This window comes from Geotrypetes seraphini, chromosome 11 (genome assembly GCF_902459505.1).
Source record: "Geotrypetes seraphini chromosome 11, aGeoSer1.1, whole genome shotgun sequence".
Classification (NCBI taxonomy): Eukaryota; Metazoa; Chordata; class Amphibia; order Gymnophiona; family Dermophiidae; genus Geotrypetes; species Geotrypetes seraphini.
The window spans coordinates 5,395,861-5,410,067 of record NC_047094.1 but is presented as its reverse complement, the minus strand read 5'-3'; the positions used below and the strand labels follow the sequence as shown (position 1 = coordinate 5,410,067).

The 14,207-nt window shown below is 50.8% G+C and overlaps 1 protein-coding gene across 2 annotated transcripts in view; it reads right to left on the bottom strand.

Annotated features, from left to right (window-relative positions):
- CHTF18 (chromosome transmission fidelity factor 18) overlaps positions 1 to 14,207 on the bottom strand; it is a 103,263-nt gene that overhangs the window by 64,509 nt on the left and 24,547 nt on the right. For both annotated transcript variants that reach the window (XM_033963991.1, XM_033963990.1), the window contains one exon: positions 1,018 to 1,171. In XM_033963991.1, the coding sequence (XP_033819882.1) occupies positions 1,018 to 1,171 (154 nt within the window). The remainder of the gene's footprint in view (positions 1 to 1,017; positions 1,172 to 14,207) is intronic.

Below are 14,207 nucleotides of genomic sequence, written 5' to 3'. Positions count from 1 at the left end.
GACATTGCATATTTTAAAGTCATCTGCCTTGACCTCTGATAAAAACCCCGAGATGATAGTTAACATTTTCTCTGCGTACAGTGTGCTTTGTGGTTTTTTTTAATTTTATTGTTGGTAGATCATTTTAGAACCATTCTATTCGACAAATTCATCGCCTAAACAGATGACCTTCACTCACTATGATATTTCCCCTTTGCAAACCTGATGTAATTTCTCATGTAACACGTCTCTTCTTTCATTCTGTAATTCGCTGATTGTCAAGCCTTCTTTCAATGTGAACCGCCTAGAAGTCATTTGACTATGGTGGTGTAGAAGAATAAAGTTATTAGTTATTATTATTTATACTGTGGGTTAGAACAAATTACATGATCAGGTTAAATAAAATGAGTTTTCACAAAGCTAGAACCCTGATTTTGCCCAATATTGTTCAATAATGTCACATCTGATTCATGTTTGTTGATCAAAGAATTTGTTTTAAAATCCTGCCATTTCCCCCAGGGGACTTTTAAAAAGTTATCAATTTTATTGTGAGGAGGATTTGATAATAGGCTTTTTTAATCAAGGGTGTATTAGAACTTCGTAGCAATCCCTTGTCCTCACTGGTAGCCTTCCCTCAGCTGCAAGCACTATACTGATTGCTTGGATTTACTCTGATCCTTCTGTGTTCCAAAACTGAATACCAGTTTGAAGTCACTGGTGAAAATATTAAAAGAAAAACAAAAAAAAAAAACTTAGGCAAAATATTACCACTTTTATGAGGCTCTGAAAACAGTAACTTTTTATATAACACTTCTCATGAGTTTCTATGAAAGGGGGAATAAAAGCTAAATAAATGAAAAGCCATGATTACTGCCTAGCTCTTTGTATACTGTGCTTGCTTACATCTAGCATCAGGAGTAAGACTCTCTTGCATGTGAAAAACAATAGTCACATAAGCAGGTGCTTTCTTTCTAGGGATCTATGAAGAAGTATAAAGGATAACGAAAGGCCCAGCCTATGTCACTGAGGCTAGCTTACATCATCACTGAGCAGCTCCGTGTAGTGTCTAGGTGTGAAGTGGTCAACCCAAAGAAGGTGAGATGTCAATTCATCGTCATTTTCTTCCTCATCTTCTGTATCATCTCTGGGTTTCGGTTCACTTCCAGGCTCCTCCAACTCACCATTGATATGGCTGCAACATATCCATCATATCTGTCAGTAAAGGTGAGCTTAAAGCACCAATGGCAAATGAAAACCTAAGGTTTCAGCAAAGTACAGTCAAACCTTAGATAGCGAATAAAGCACAGTTACTTACCGTAACAGATGTTATCCAGGGACAGCAGCCAGATATTCTCAACATGTGGGTGACGTCACCGACGGAGCCCCCTAGTGGACGTTTTCGCAAGCAGACTTGCTTGAAGTCCTTCAGGCTTGCGATTGGCCCGTGCATGCACGCGTGCCCCTCCCGCCCGACCTAGGGCATGCGTCTCCTCAGTGTGACCTCAGTTCAGATAGCTAGCAAAGAAGCCAACCACGGGGAGGTGGGTGGGTTGCGCGAATATCTGCCTGCTGTCCCTGGATAACACCTGTTACGGTAAGTAACTGTGCTTTAACCCAGGACAAGCAGGCAGCATATTCTCAACATGTGGAAGACCTCCAAACTAACCAGAATGGGATGGAGGAAGAGTTGGCAATTTAGGAGAACAGATTATGCAAAACGGACTGGCCAAAATGGCCATCACACCTGGAGAAAGTATCCAGACAGTAGTGTGAGGTAAACGTATGAACCGAGGACCGAGTGGTAGCCTTACAGATTTCCTCAAGCGGAGGGACGGCAGTGTAAACCTTCGAGGGGTTGGACTTCTTCAAGGAAGACTCAACCACCAAGGATTGGTGAGAAAGCTGAGAACTTTCAAACCCCTTAACCGGGATTGTCCGGTAACGGGACTCCAACTTGGAGGGAATGGCCATGACTGCATAGGGGGTCTCCAGGTTCCGGAGAAATGTTTGCTGGAGAACCTGGTGCAATTGCAAGCGCAGCGCCTCACGGGGCGGATGATCAACACCCATTTCTGCCAGGAATTCCTGGGTATAACAGGACTCAGACTGGAGGTCCAGGTTCAAGGCCCTACCCATGTCAGAGATGAAACGAGTAAAGGAGGAGTTTCGAGAAGAAGACTCATCCTCCTGAGGAGACCCCGAGCGAGATCTGGGAGTAGCTGAAAAAGAGGGAGAAATTTCCCTCGAATATTAAGCCGGGGCCTCGGAGTCCTGCGAATGGGAGATCGAAGAGGCTTAACTAAAGTGTCTGAGGGGGTCGAGGAACGACCCCGTGCAAGGTGGACCGGGAAGGACTCCGGAGTCCAAGGAATCAGCTGGCGGAGCCTCAGAGAAGATGGAGCAAAGGAAAATTCCTCCACCGGTTTCGAAGAAGACCCCCTAGAGGCTGGCATCTGCCTTGATGGGGAACGCAAATTAGAGTCCAACTCGAGGACAAGGGTGTGCCTGGAAGGCTTTGCGGTCGGAGACCTGCCCCGAAGGGGCGGAGAAGACCGTAGCTTTTTGGGAGGGGCAAGCCTCGACATAGTAGCGGGTGAAAAGCGGGCCCCTGTCCTGGACCATCGAAAAGTCACAGGTGACTCGGGAGATGAAGAATTGCTCGAGGGAACCCGACGAGTCTTGCGGGCACAGCCCCGAGACACAAGAGAAGGACGCTCAGGCTGGTCAGACCGAGGCTGGGTCAAGACCAAGGTCAGAGGCATCGAGGTTGGGACCAGTTGGCTCACCACTGAGGAAAGCTGCGTGGTAAGGAGAAATTAGGTTCTTACCTGCTAATTTACTTTCTTTTAGCTTCTCCAGACCAGTAGAGGTTAACTTTACGATTGGGTATATATCTAATCATGACCAGCAGGTGGAGACTGAAAACAAAACTTTGGGACAGTATATCCTAGCCCCTCCTCTCTATTTCCCTCAGTCTGCCGAATAGCCAAGCAGAACCAAGAACTGGAAACAACAGAGAGAAAAAACAATACTCCGAAAGGAGTAACCAATAACATACCCAAAAAATGCTGTTGGAAAATGCAGAGGAGAAATTCCCGAAGGAAGAAGGTCCCCACAGCTCGCCAGCTAAGCCAGCCGAGCCACAGCCGCTGTTCTTCAATTCTCCCCGGCCCTAGAAAAATACTAGAACCCGCAGCAAAAACCAAAAACTGCCCGCGCAACAGCCCCAACAACAACAACAACAGACAGGGTGGGGACCTCTACTGGTCTGGAGAAGCTAAAAGAAAGTAAATTAGCAGGTAAGAACCTAATTTCTCCTTCTTTAGCACTCTCCAGACCAGTAGAGGTTAACTTTACGATTGGGACGTACCAAAGCAGTCCCTCTCACGGGCGGGACCCCCGAAGGGCCGATACCAGAACACGCTCACCGAACACCGCGTCCCGACGCGCCTGAACATCTACCCGATAATGCCGAACAAATGAATGCAAGGAGGACCAAACCGCAGCCTTACAAATATCCACCGGAGGCACGAGCGACGACTCAGCCCAAGAAGCCGCCTGACCCCTAGTGGAATGAGCCTTGAGAAACTCCGGAACCGGCTTCTGACTCAGAAGATAAGCGGAAGCGATCGTCTCCTTGATCCAGCGCGCAATAGTAGCCTTAGAAGCGCCAGCCCCCCGACGAGGACCCGCCAGAAGCACAAAGAGATGATCGGAGCTCCGAAAATCCCGGGTCCGCTGCACATAAGCATGGAGGACCCGACCGACATCCAACTTGCGCAGCTGTCGTTGCTCAGAAGAACCCTCCCGACTACCCAAGACCGGGAGGACCACCGATTGATTGACATGAAAAGGAGAAACTACCTTCGGCAGAAAGGAAGGAACAGGCCGCAAAACAACCCGCTCCTTTGAAAACTCCAGGAAGGGAGCCCTACAAGAGAAAGCCTGTAGCTCCGACACCCGTCTAGCGGAAGTAATGGCCACCAAAAAGACCGACTTCAGCGTAAGGTCCTTCAACGAACAGCCATCCAACGGCTCGAAAGGAGGGCGCACTAGAACAGAGAGAACCAGATTGAGATCCCAAGAGGGAATCGAGGGCCTTATGGGAGGCCTGAGCAACTTGGCCGCCCTAAGAAAGCGAATCACATCAGGAATGGCTGACAAACGCTGACCTGTCACCAGCCCCCGAAAAGCCGACAGGGCCGCCAGATGAACCCGAAGAGAAGACCAGGCCAGGCCCCTATCCAGGCCATCCTGCAAAAACTCCAGAATGTTAGGCAGAGAAGCGCGAAAGGAGACCACTCCCCGCGCTCGGCACCATTCCTCAAACAGACGCCAAACCCGTACATAAGCCCGAGAGGTAGAAAGCCTCCGGGACCCCAAAAGTGTAGAGATCACCTTGTCGGAATATCCCTTCTTACTCAGGCGGCCCCTTTCAAGAGCCAAGCCGTAAGACAAAAGGGAGACGGGTCGAACATGGGAATGGGACCCTGCGTCAGAAGATCGCACTCGAGAGGCAGAGGAAGAGGATCCGCCACCAGATGCCTCACCAGATCCGCATACCACGGACGACGAGGCCAATCCGGAGCCACCAAGACCACCAGCCCCGGATGGCGAACAATGCGAAGCAGTACTCTGCCTACTAATGGCCAAGGAGGGAACACATACAACAGCCCCTCCGTTGGCCACGGTTGGACCAGAGCATCCAGACCCTCGGCCAGACCGTCCCTGCGACGACTGAAGAAGCGGGGTACTTTGGCGTTGCCACTTGTAGCCATCAGATCCATCAGGGGCTGCCCCCAAGCACGCACTAGCAACTGAAACGCCTCGGCGCCGAGACACCACTCTCCCGGATCCAAGAAGTGACGACTGAGGAAGTCCGCCTGAACGTTTTCTACCCCGGCAATGTGAGAGGCCGAGAGGTCCAGAAGATGCGACTCCGCCCAAACCATGAGCCGAGCCGCCTCCTGCGCCACCAGAGTGCTCTTGGTGCCCCCCTGACGATTGACATAAGCCACTGCCGTGGCATTGTCCGACAGGACTCTGACCGACTTGCCCAACAAAAGGGAGTGGAAAGCCAACAGCGCCAGCCGGACCGCCCTGGTCTCCAACACGTTGATCGACCAGGAGGCCTCCTCCGTGGACCAGGTTCCCTGAGCAGAGTGACCCAGACACTGGGCCCCCCAACCCAGGAGACTCGCATCCGTAAGGAGCACCGTCCACTGCGGAAGATCCAGACCCACCCCCTGAACTAGGTGAGGGGTCCGGAGCCACCAACGCAGACTGCAGCGCGCCAAGCCTCGCAGGGGAACCGGAACATCCATCCCGTGCCTCTGGGGAGACCACCTCCGGAGCAGAGCATACTGAAGAGGACGCATGTGGGCCCGCGCCCACCTCACCACGTCCAGGGACGCCGCCATCGACCCCAGGACCTGGAGGAAATCTCGCGCCCGAGGACACCGGGACGCCAAAAGCAGGCGAATCTGAGACTGCAATTTGCTCACCCGGGCCTCTGGGAGGAAGACCTTCCCCAAGGAGGTGTCGAACAGCACCCCGAGGTACTCCAGACGCTGAGCCGGAACCAACCGACTCTTGGAAAGGTTGACCACCCAGCCCAGCGACCGGAGAAACTCCACCACCCGAGCCGTAACCCGGTAGCTTTCCTGCAACGACTTGGCCCGAATTAACCAGTCGTCCAGGTAGGGGTGTACCAGAATGCCCTCCGACCGCAAGGCTGCCGCGACGACCACCATCACCTTGGTGAACGTCCGGGGAGCCGTGGCCAGCCCAAAGGGAAGCGCACAGAACTGATAGTGCCGACCCAAGATCGCAAAGCGCAGGAAACGCTGATGAGAGGTCCGAATAGGAACATGCAAGTAGGCCTCCGTCAGATCGAGAGAAGTGAGAAACTCCCCCGGCTGAACCGCCAGAATGACCGACCGCAGCGTTTCCATACGGAAAGAGGGAACCTTGAGAGCCCTGTTGACCCCTTTCAAATCGAGGATGGGCCGAAAAGTCCCCTCCTTCTTGGGCACCACAAAGTAAATGGAGTACCTGCCCGTGCCCCACTCCGGGGGGGGCACCGGAACTACTGCCCTGAGATCTAGCAAGCGCTGAAGGGTCTGGCGAAAAGCCTGCTTCTTCCCCGGAGTCTGACACGGAGAAGCGAGGAAAAAATCCGGCAGAGAGCGGGCGAACTCCAGGGCATAACCGTCCCGCACCACCTCCAGGACCCACTGATCGGACGTGATCTCGGCCCATTTGGGAAAAAAGTCGCGCAGCCGGGCCCCCACCGGAACCAAGGGGGGCGCCGGCAAGGCGTCATTGTGCAGGACGGGAAGCGGGGGAACCGGCGGAGGGGTTCCCTGCCCCCCGACGGGCCCCCCGAAAGGGCTGCATGCGCTGGAAGAACCGACCCCGGGAAAACCCCGGAGACTGGAAAGAAGCAGCCCCACGCCCAGGGCGATACTTGCGAAATTCCCGCAAACGCCCCCGGGCCGCACCCCCCCGAGACGCCGGGCGGGCACGGTCCTCCGGCAAACGGGGAACTTTCGAGTCCGACAGAGTCTGAATTAACTTATCCAAGTCCTCTCCAAATAAAAACGACCCCCGAAAGGGAAATTTAGTAAGCTTAGCTTTGGACGCAGCATCCGCCGCCCAAGCGCGCAGCCACAACACACGCCTTGCGGCCACGCCAAAAGCCATGGACTTAGCCGAGATCCGCACCAAGTCATACAGAGCATCCGAGAGGAATGAGGCAGCCATCTCAATCTTTGCTACCTCCTGATCCACCAGAGACCAGTCGTCAGACTCTCGATCCAAGACCCGCTCCGCCCACCGAAACACGGCGCGAGCGACCAGTCCCCCACAAATAGCCGCCTGGACCCCAAAAGCAGAGACTTGAAAATTTTGCTTAAGGATGTTCTCCAATTTGCGCTCCTCAGAGTCCCGCAAGGCAGAACCGCCCTCAACAGGCACGGTATGCCGCTTGGAAATAGCCGAGACCACCGCATCCACGACTGGCGAAGCTAACGTAGCCCGATCCCCTTCAGGAATGGGATACAGGCGAGCCATGCTGCGCGCCAGCCGAAACGGCGTCTCCGGCGTTTTCCACTGCTCAAGAATAATATCCCGAATATCCTGATGCATAGGAAAAGAGCGGGAAACGGAACGGATCCCTCGTAACAGAGGGTCCCCCACACGCGGAGTCTCCGGCGGCGCGTCCTCAAAACGCAAAGCCGAAGAAACCTGTTGAATAAGGTCAGGCAGCTCATCTCTCTGAAAAAGGCGCACCACGGACGCCTCGTCACTGGAGAACGGGAAACCCGACAACCCGCCGCCAGCTTCCGTCCCCTCCAGAGGGTCCTGGAATTCCTCAGAAGGGTCCAGGTCCTCCTCCATACCGACACGTTCCTCCGACCACAAATCCTCGTCCCACGACACCCGCGGACGCTTGGACAAGAGAGGCGGCGGAGGGGACGTCACGTCAGACGAGAGAGGCAAAGCCGCAGGGAGCGCGGAGGAAACCCCACCCCCCGAGACCCCCTGGGCGCAACCGGGACCCCCAGCCGCCTGAAAATAGGCTTTGCATAATGAAAAGAAAAAATCAGGGGAAAAACCCCCCGAGGGTCCCAAGGGACTCCCTGCCACAGCAGGGGACCCAGCTGAAACCTGCCCCTGCTTAGACAAAACAGGGGGAAGGTCACCTGAGGTGGAAGACAAAATGGAGGGGCCAGACAGAGAAGATGGCGTCTTTCCCGCCAAAACAGCTCCCTCCACAGCCTGAAGCGGCTGAGAGACCTGAATAGTCTCAGCCGCTAAAACAGGCAAGCCGGCATCAGCTGTCAAAATATCAGCTGAGAGGGAATCCTCTAAAACCCGACCGTCGGCGGCTCGGGGAATCCCTCCGTGGGCGGACGGAGAAGACCGGGCTTCTCCACCGTTCCCTGCCGACTCGCGAGGCACCATCGGCGGGGAGCTCTGGGCGCCTGCAGCCGCTGCCGACGGAGCTCCTCCACCGCACCGGCCTGAACACCGCTTGCACAGGCCGGCCGCGAGTGCCTCGCGTCTGGAGCACAATGAGCACTTTTTCCCTTTAGAAGTGCTCATTGCTCCATACGCGACCTAGCTGTAAAAAAGTGCCGGTTAGTTGAAAAAATACAGTAAAATACAGTTTTCTTAAAGGGATACAACCCTCCAGACCAGCACTACCTCAGGATTTTTTTTTTTTTTTTTTTTTACAGAACAGACTCCACAGGCTCTCGAAGCAATATGCCTTGCTTGATTTAGGGGGCAAGGCTTACTGCTGAGGCTCCTCTAAAAAAATATGGGGAGGTGGAGGAAGTGGGGGGAGGGACCCCGCTCGTGACCCGCCGGGTTTGACACCCCCGAGGTCGGACGAACCCCCAAACAGAGTCCGTCCAAGCTCCGTCCGGCTAAAAACAGGGACAATAAACCTCTAAACAAATTCCAACAGCCCTACCAAGGGAGATGGGTACAGATCACTCAACACCTGCTGGAGACTGAAAGAAGACTGAGGGAAATAGAGAGGAGGGGCTAGGATATACTGTCCCAAAGTTTTGTTTTCAGTCTCCACCTGCTGGTCATGATTAGATATATACCCAATCGTAAAGTTAACCTCTACTGGTCTGGAGAGTGCTAAAGAAGTATAGCCTTAAGCATGTCCTCGAACATAGGCTGTTGGATCGTAGGTGCAGCAGTGCGCTCCTTCGGGGGCGACCTCGAGTAAGAGTATTCCCTACGTGAGGAGGCACGCTTAGAATGATGTCTCAAAGACGCTGACGAGGTGGCACTGACATGAGACTCTGAGGTAGGCTTCTTTGCCGGCACACCTGAGGAGGAAAGAGGAGACTTACCCGAGACCAGAGTTGCAGGAGGAGCCGAAGCCGGAGTCTTTGAGGTCGAAGGGGACTTCGAGGCTGAGGCACCCAATGAGTGCGCCATGGCCAAGCTCAAGGCCTGTCCACAAGATCAATGGGGTCAAAGAGTTGAAGAATCTTGGCCATCCTCCGACGAAGAGCCTGCGGTTGCAAAGTCGCACAACGTGGACACGACTCAGTGCGGTGCTCCACACCCAGGCACTCCACACACCAACGATGAGGGTCGGTGATGGAGATAACCCGGTTGCACTTAGTACAGTTTTTAAACCCAGATCGAGGCCGGGACATAAGAAAAAATACGGCTGCGGTCCCGCGAGGCCAGGCGGCCAGAGCAAGACCGGTTAACCCGGTCAAAAATATGTGAACGGAAAAAAAGAAAAATAAAGGCACGGGCACAGCGACTTAACTGAAATTAACCAAATAAGCTTTGGTGCAAGAGAGATAACAAGATCACGCGAAGCAAGGGAGCAGTGCTTCTTGCTCTGCGAAAAACATAGAACTGAGGCCACGCTGAGGAGATGAATGCCTTAAGTCGGGCGGGAGGGGTACGCGCGCATGCGCAGGCCAATCGCAAGCGAAAACGTCCGCTAGGGGGCTCCGTCGGTGACATCACCCACATATTGAGAATATGCTGCCTGCTTGTCCTGGGATAACGTGGTTTACGAGTGTTTTGCAAGACGAGCAAAACATTTTCTTAAATTTTAACTTGATAAACGAGTGTTGTCTTGCAGTACGAGCACATATACATGTGTCACGTCAAATACACATAACAGCATCACTGATTGCGGCTGAACGTAATACATGTGCCCGGCGTGAAAGTACGCACAACATATGCACATCTCACGCTGAGTGTGGCTGAACGTAATAAAAGCATCACGCCCAATTCACCCGCAGGGTAGTGACTGTTTGAAAAGAGTGAGATCTTGCAATACAAGTATTAAAGTTTTGGGATTTGGAATGAATTGTCCGTGTTTCCATTATTTCCTATGGGGAAAATTGCTTTGATATACGAATGCTTTGGATTACAAGCATGCTTTTGGAATGAATTATGCTCGCAAACCAAGGTTCCACTGTACTATAAAGAAACAAAATCCATTTTCCATCTTACACAGAGACACCATGTATTATGCCTTTAATCAGGTCCACAGCTTCTACTTTCATTTCTGGATAGAATTTAAACCCCAGGCACTGACCTCTCAATATCTGAGCTATCTATTTCCTGTTCCCTTCATCTTGGTGCAAATAATTCCCAGTGTTTTACTTTTAAAACTAGGCCCGACATTTGAGCACCAGTTGTCTTATCTTCCATTATAAGAACATAAGAACATAAGAAGTTGCCTCCGCTGGGTCAGACACGAGGTCCATCGTGCCCAGCAGTCCGCACCCGCGGCGGCCCATCAGGCCCATGATCTGTAATGTGATCCTTCTCTAATCCCTTTTATCTTTCTATCTATACTCTGTCTAAAACCTATCTTTACCCCTATTTGTATCCTTCAATCCCCCTATCGTTCAGGAATTTATCCAAACCTTCCTTGAATCCCCGTAGTGTACTCTGTCCTATCACAACCTCCGGAAGCGCATTCCAGGTGTCCACCACCCTCTGTGTAAAGAAGAACTTCCTAGCATTGGTTCTAAAATTGTCCCCTTTCAGCTTCTCTGAGTGCCCCCTGGTGCTTGTGGTTCCCAATAATCTGAAGAATCTGTCCCTTTCCACCCTCTCTATGCCCTTCATGATCTTGAAAGTCTCTATCATGTCTCCTCTGAGTCTCCTCTTTTCAAGGGAGAAGAGCCCCAGCCTTCCCAACCTGTCTGTGTATGAAAGGTTTTCCATACCTGTTATCATTTTCGTCGCTCTTCTCTGGACCCTTTCAAGTATCGCCATGTCCTTCTTGAGGGACAGTGACCAATACTGGACACAGTACTCCAGATGCGGATGAACCATCGCACGATACAGCGGCATGATGACTTCCTTCTTCCTGGTCGTAATGCCCTTCTTAATAATACCCAACATTCTGTTTGCTTTCTTGGAGGCCGCTACACATTGTGCCGTTGGTTTCATTGTAGTATCTACCAGTACACCCAAGTCTTTTTCAAGATTACTATCCCCTAGCACTGACCCCCCCATTTTGTAGCTGAACATCGGGGTTTTTTTTCCTAAATGCATGACCTTGCATTTCTCTATATTAAAGCGCATTTGCTTGCCCACTCCTCCAGTTTGTTTAGGTCCCTTTGTAGGTCTTCACATTCTTCCGTGGTTCTAACCCTGCTGCAGAGTTTGGTGTCATCCGCAAATTTTATAACTTCACACTTCGTCCCTGCTTCTAGATCGTTTATGAATACATTGAACAACAGTGGTCCGAGCACCGACCCCTGGGGAACACCGCTCGTGACCTTCCGCCAGTCCGAGTAGTGTCCCTTCACTCCGACCCGTTGCTTTCGGTCTGCCAACCAGTGTTTAATCCATCTGTGTACGTCCCCTTCCACCCCGTGGCTCCACAGCTTCCTAAGAAGCCGCTCATGGGGCACCGTGTCAAAGGCCTTTTGGAAGTCGAGATAGATGATGTCTATGGGTTCTCCTTTGTCCATCTGGCTGTTTATCCCTTCAAAAAAGTGCAGTAGGTTCGTTTGGCACGATCTTCCCTTGCAGAAGCCGTGCTGGCTCACTTTTAGTTGTCCATTTTTTTCTATGTGTTCGCAGATGGTGTCCTTTATTAGTGCCTCCATCATCTTGCCTGGGACTGAAGTCAGGCTTACTGGCCTGTAGTTCCCCGGGTCACCCCTCGATCCCTTTTTAAAGATAGGTGTGATATTTGCTATTTTCCATTCTTCTCATTTCATACCAGAGATAAGAAAACCATACACAGACTTGGTTTTCCGAACAACAAAGGAGAAATTAGGTTCTTACTTGCTAATTTTCTTTTAGACTCTCCAGACTGGTACAGTTCACTGATGGGTAATAGCTCACCATGGCCAGCAGGTGGAAACAGACAAAACCTTTTGGATGTAAAACAAGTAGCTGTGCTTCCCCTTGATATAGCCAGTCTGCCGAATAGCCAAGCAGAACTAAGAAGTGCTAATTAAAACAGTAACAACATTCCGAACAGGAGTAACAACTAGCATAGAGCAATACTGTTGGAAATTGCATAGAAAAAGCCCCTTCAGCAAACGTCCCCACAACTCGCCAGCTACACCAGTTGAGCCATAGCCTCTATTCTTTAATCTCCCCAAACCTAGAAAAATACTAGAACCTGCAGGAAAAAAAAAAATCACGCTCTTCACGTGAATCCTGCAAGAACAACAGACAGACAGGGTGAGAACTGCACCGGTCTGGAGAGTCTAAAAGAAAGAAAATTAGCAGGTAAGAATCTAATTTCTCCTTCTTTAGCACCTTTCTATACTGGTATAGTTCACTGATGGGACGTACCAAAGCAGTACCCATCATGGGTGGGACCCCCTTAGGGACACCACCCGAACACGCTCACCGAACACTGCATTCCGATGCGCTTGGACATCCACATGATAGTGTCACACAAAAGAATGCAGAGAAGACCAAACCGTGGCCTTACAGGTATCCACTGGAGGCACCAGAGAATATTCAGCCCAAGAAGCAGCCTGAGTCCGAATGGAATGAGCCTTGAGAAAATCCGAACAGGCCTCTTCTGAAGAAGACATGCAGAAGTGACAGTCTCCTTGATCCAGTGTGCAATGGTAGCCTTGGATTATCAAAAAATGTCAATTGCAAGGTACTGATACAAGTGCTAAGGACAGTGTCTAACGTCTTCCACACTTTGCTCAACAGTAGCTGGTGACAACATCAAAAGAAAACACAAAGATGAAGATCCAACCAAATCTGCAGTGAGAAATGCAAAAGCAAAGCAAAGGAAAACTGCAGAAATATGTACAATGATGCAGGCTAAGTTTATTGTATGAAAAAACGGTAAAAACAACACCTTAAAATACACCAAGGGACCCGACACGGTCTGTTTCGGAAAACACGCCTTCATAAGGGGTTCCAACTAGAACGAAAGTCAATTGAAACCTCCAATAAACTGTAGCCTTTAGGTATAACGAACGCCACAGGCAATCTGTATACGGACAGCTGTGTAACAAGAAAAAGACAACATCAAAAGGACATAATCCCTTCAAGTTCTTTCCTCCCCTGAAGGCTACTCTGAAATCTACATTCTAAAATACAGGATGAACTGAAAGCACATGCTAATTTCTCTTCTAAATCTTAGTCAACAGTGTTCTCCCCAGGGCTTTTTAGCCGTGCGATCCGCCCGGCAAATTTAGATGACCGCCCAGCTGTCATCTATCGGGAATCCTGCTGCTGCTGCCGCTCAACATAAAAAAATCCCCCCCAAAACCATCTCTCACCGGCTTGGAAATGCGAACTCAAGCTTCGGGGCTCTAAGGTGTGCATGCCGGCTTCTCTTCTCTTCCCTCCGAAACCGAAGCAAGTTGTAAGCTTCCCTCCATCGCTGACCTATGCCTAATGAGGCAAAAATGTCACGGTGCAAGGGAAGCCTCCCCTTCGCTTGCTTGGAAACTTCACCGCAGCGCAGGATGCCTGTGGTGCAGGACAGGACACTGAAAAAAATCGGACCTCGCACTCTCTTCCATGCTGTCCTTCGCAACCTCGCTGCTTAAAGCGTGGTCACCACCTATTTTATACCAGTTCATCGCCGATTCTCCCTCTCCCGTTCTCCGAATCATCATTATGTCCAGATTATCGCAGGATGAAATATACAATGGCTACCCGACGCAGGTCTTCTACTGTAACAGGGACCCTTTCTTCATTGGCAGGAAATTGGTGATCAATGGCAAGCATGTGCCCACTTTTGACACCCTCCTGTCAGAGTTGATTGCCAGGCCACACCTACGTCATAGCGAACAAGGAATCTTTCCAGGAGCTCGAGTACGTGATATCATTGTGCAAGGGGGTTGCCGGTAGTAGAAGTCAGGTGGACTGGTACGTTATAGGGGTGTGAGTGACATATAACTCCATGATTGATATGACTGATTACTAGTTGACAAAGGGCCAAAATTCATTTGTGGATATGTTTTCATATTAATTTATATTTAGCAATTTGTCACTGGAAAAAAAACTTTACAGGTACAGTAGTACTGTGGTATTTTTTCCCCCCAGGATTTGAAGTCACTGTAAAATTATTTAAAGTTTGTTTAGTTCAGGGTTCCCTGAATGGAAATCTCTTAATAATAATTTAGTTTAGACTTCTTATGCTTTCAGGCAGATTTTCTGGGTCACCAGGCTGCACAGTGGTATAAATTATTATCTGGCTATTTGAATAAGAAACCAAAGACTGG